Source organism: Aplysia californica, unplaced genomic scaffold (assembly GCF_000002075.1).
Source record: "Aplysia californica isolate F4 #8 unplaced genomic scaffold, AplCal3.0 scaffold00375, whole genome shotgun sequence".
In the NCBI taxonomy this organism is placed as follows: Eukaryota; Metazoa; Mollusca; class Gastropoda; order Aplysiida; family Aplysiidae; genus Aplysia; species Aplysia californica.
In genome coordinates this window covers 401,985-403,660 of record NW_004797645.1, presented here as the reverse complement: position 1 = coordinate 403,660, position 1,676 = coordinate 401,985, and the positions used below count along the sequence as shown (strand labels likewise).

General features: G+C 42.1%; 1 protein-coding gene across 1 annotated transcript in view; it reads left to right on the top strand.

Annotated features, from left to right (window-relative positions):
- LOC101864471 overlaps nucleotides 1-1,540 on the top strand; it is a gene marked incomplete in the record, with an annotated part of 30,449 nt that extends 28,909 nt beyond the window's left edge. Inside the window, 1 exon segment of the mRNA XM_035971097.1 lies at nucleotides 1,265-1,540. Within this exon segment, the coding sequence (XP_035826990.1) occupies nucleotides 1,265-1,450 (186 nt within the window).
- Nucleotides 1,541-1,676: the final 136 nt, after the last annotated feature.

The following is a 1,676-nucleotide window of genomic DNA, read 5'->3' as shown; positions in this document are numbered from 1 at the left end:
TCCAGCTCTTTTTTTTGTTGGTCTTCCTCTTGCCTTGCACCATGGTACTTTCCTGTAGTATCCAATAGTGTATTACGTGCATACTTAGTATGACAAGTAACAGTTACAGATAGAGTTTCTAGGACTATAGATGTAAGTCATTGATCTGAGAGCAACGATGATTTTTGAAATAATGGTGGTGCTTAGTATATGATGTGGGATTGCGTTAGCGATAGTACTATCTTCCTCTGCTCGAATGAGTTACGAGGGACGCGCCCCCCCCTCCTAATCCCGTTCCCTACTGGAACCATCTTTAAGGTCACCGTGAAGTTCGGAAATGGTAGGCACAGTCTCTGTTAAGGTGACATTGTTAGTGTTAGCCTATTCTATGGGGCCAAGACAAGTGTAGAGAGGAGCTACGTGGGAAGACAGTATAGTGGCAGGTTTGTTGGGGTATTCGTAAACGGATTGTAGGCAGCAAGTTGGCAAACAGGTTATGGACTTTAAAAATGCAGCATTCTACTCCGTGATCATTTACCCCGTATCTTCTTTTCGCGTCCTATTGAACTTGCGGAGATTCTGACACAGGATCTTCGAACCCGAGTCGAGAGGGCACAATTGTCGAGGCTCAGCTTTGGTCGGTGATGCATCCATGGGACACTTGACACAAGTTAATGTTTCGCTTTTGTCTCTCTCCTATCGGACATGGACAGTAAATTCGGAGGTCCCGCCTCATAAACAACCTTACGGTGTTGCAAGGGGCGTTAAAGCTATACAATCCCAATTTGGTAAAGCAAAATTTGCATTATTTGTGCCATAATGTAGAGGAATCAGGCGTTCTTCAATTTTTGGGTATTTGAATTTATTGGTTTCATTTTAATGATGTTCGTTTGCCTTGCTTTGGACTAATAAATAAATAAAACAAAACATTATCTTTCTTGAAGTAAAGTGGAGATATTTGCGATTGAAAGGGGTGGGGGTTGCCAGATTTCAGTGGTAAAATTAGCGAGTAAATGGCCGTCAAAATTCGATGACTTCCAAAGCTTGAGAGTCCTAGGAAACTGAACATCTGCAATGTTGGTGCCTTTAATTAGCCTTTTTCTGTAAATTCACACAGAAAGGTGCTTTTAATACAGATGTAAAAGGTGTTCAGCCAAAAAACAAAAATTCGAGAAAAATTTCCAAACTGGTAGGAAAATGCCAGTATCTTCGAATTCAGTATTTTGACGAGAGCTTCATTTCACGACAATGCCTCACATTTTTCTTTTTGTTTACAGCTTCTGAGTTTGCTCTGTGCTTCCACTCCGCCTCAGAGATCAAAACATTGACGCTCCGAGCGACTTCTTCTCAAGACAAAATGGCGTGGCAGGCAGTGCTGGAGCGGAGATTAGCGTCCCTTGGTGGAGGCAAAAGACAGCCCTTCCGGTGTTTAGATAATGTCTTTGGCGTCAAGACCAGTGTTTACTTGTAGAGGATGAGCGTGATAATATTGTGTTGACTTGGCCTTTCTTGTCTGTCTACCTGTCTGCTTGTCTGTCTGTCTGCTTGTCTGTCAGTCTTTCTCTGTATCTATTTATCTGTCCTTGTATAAATTATAAAATTACAATATTTGTACTCTCTCTCTCTCTCTCCCTCTCTCTCTCTCTTTCTCTCTCTCTCACTTTCTCTCTCTCTTTCTCTCTCTCTCTTTCCATCTC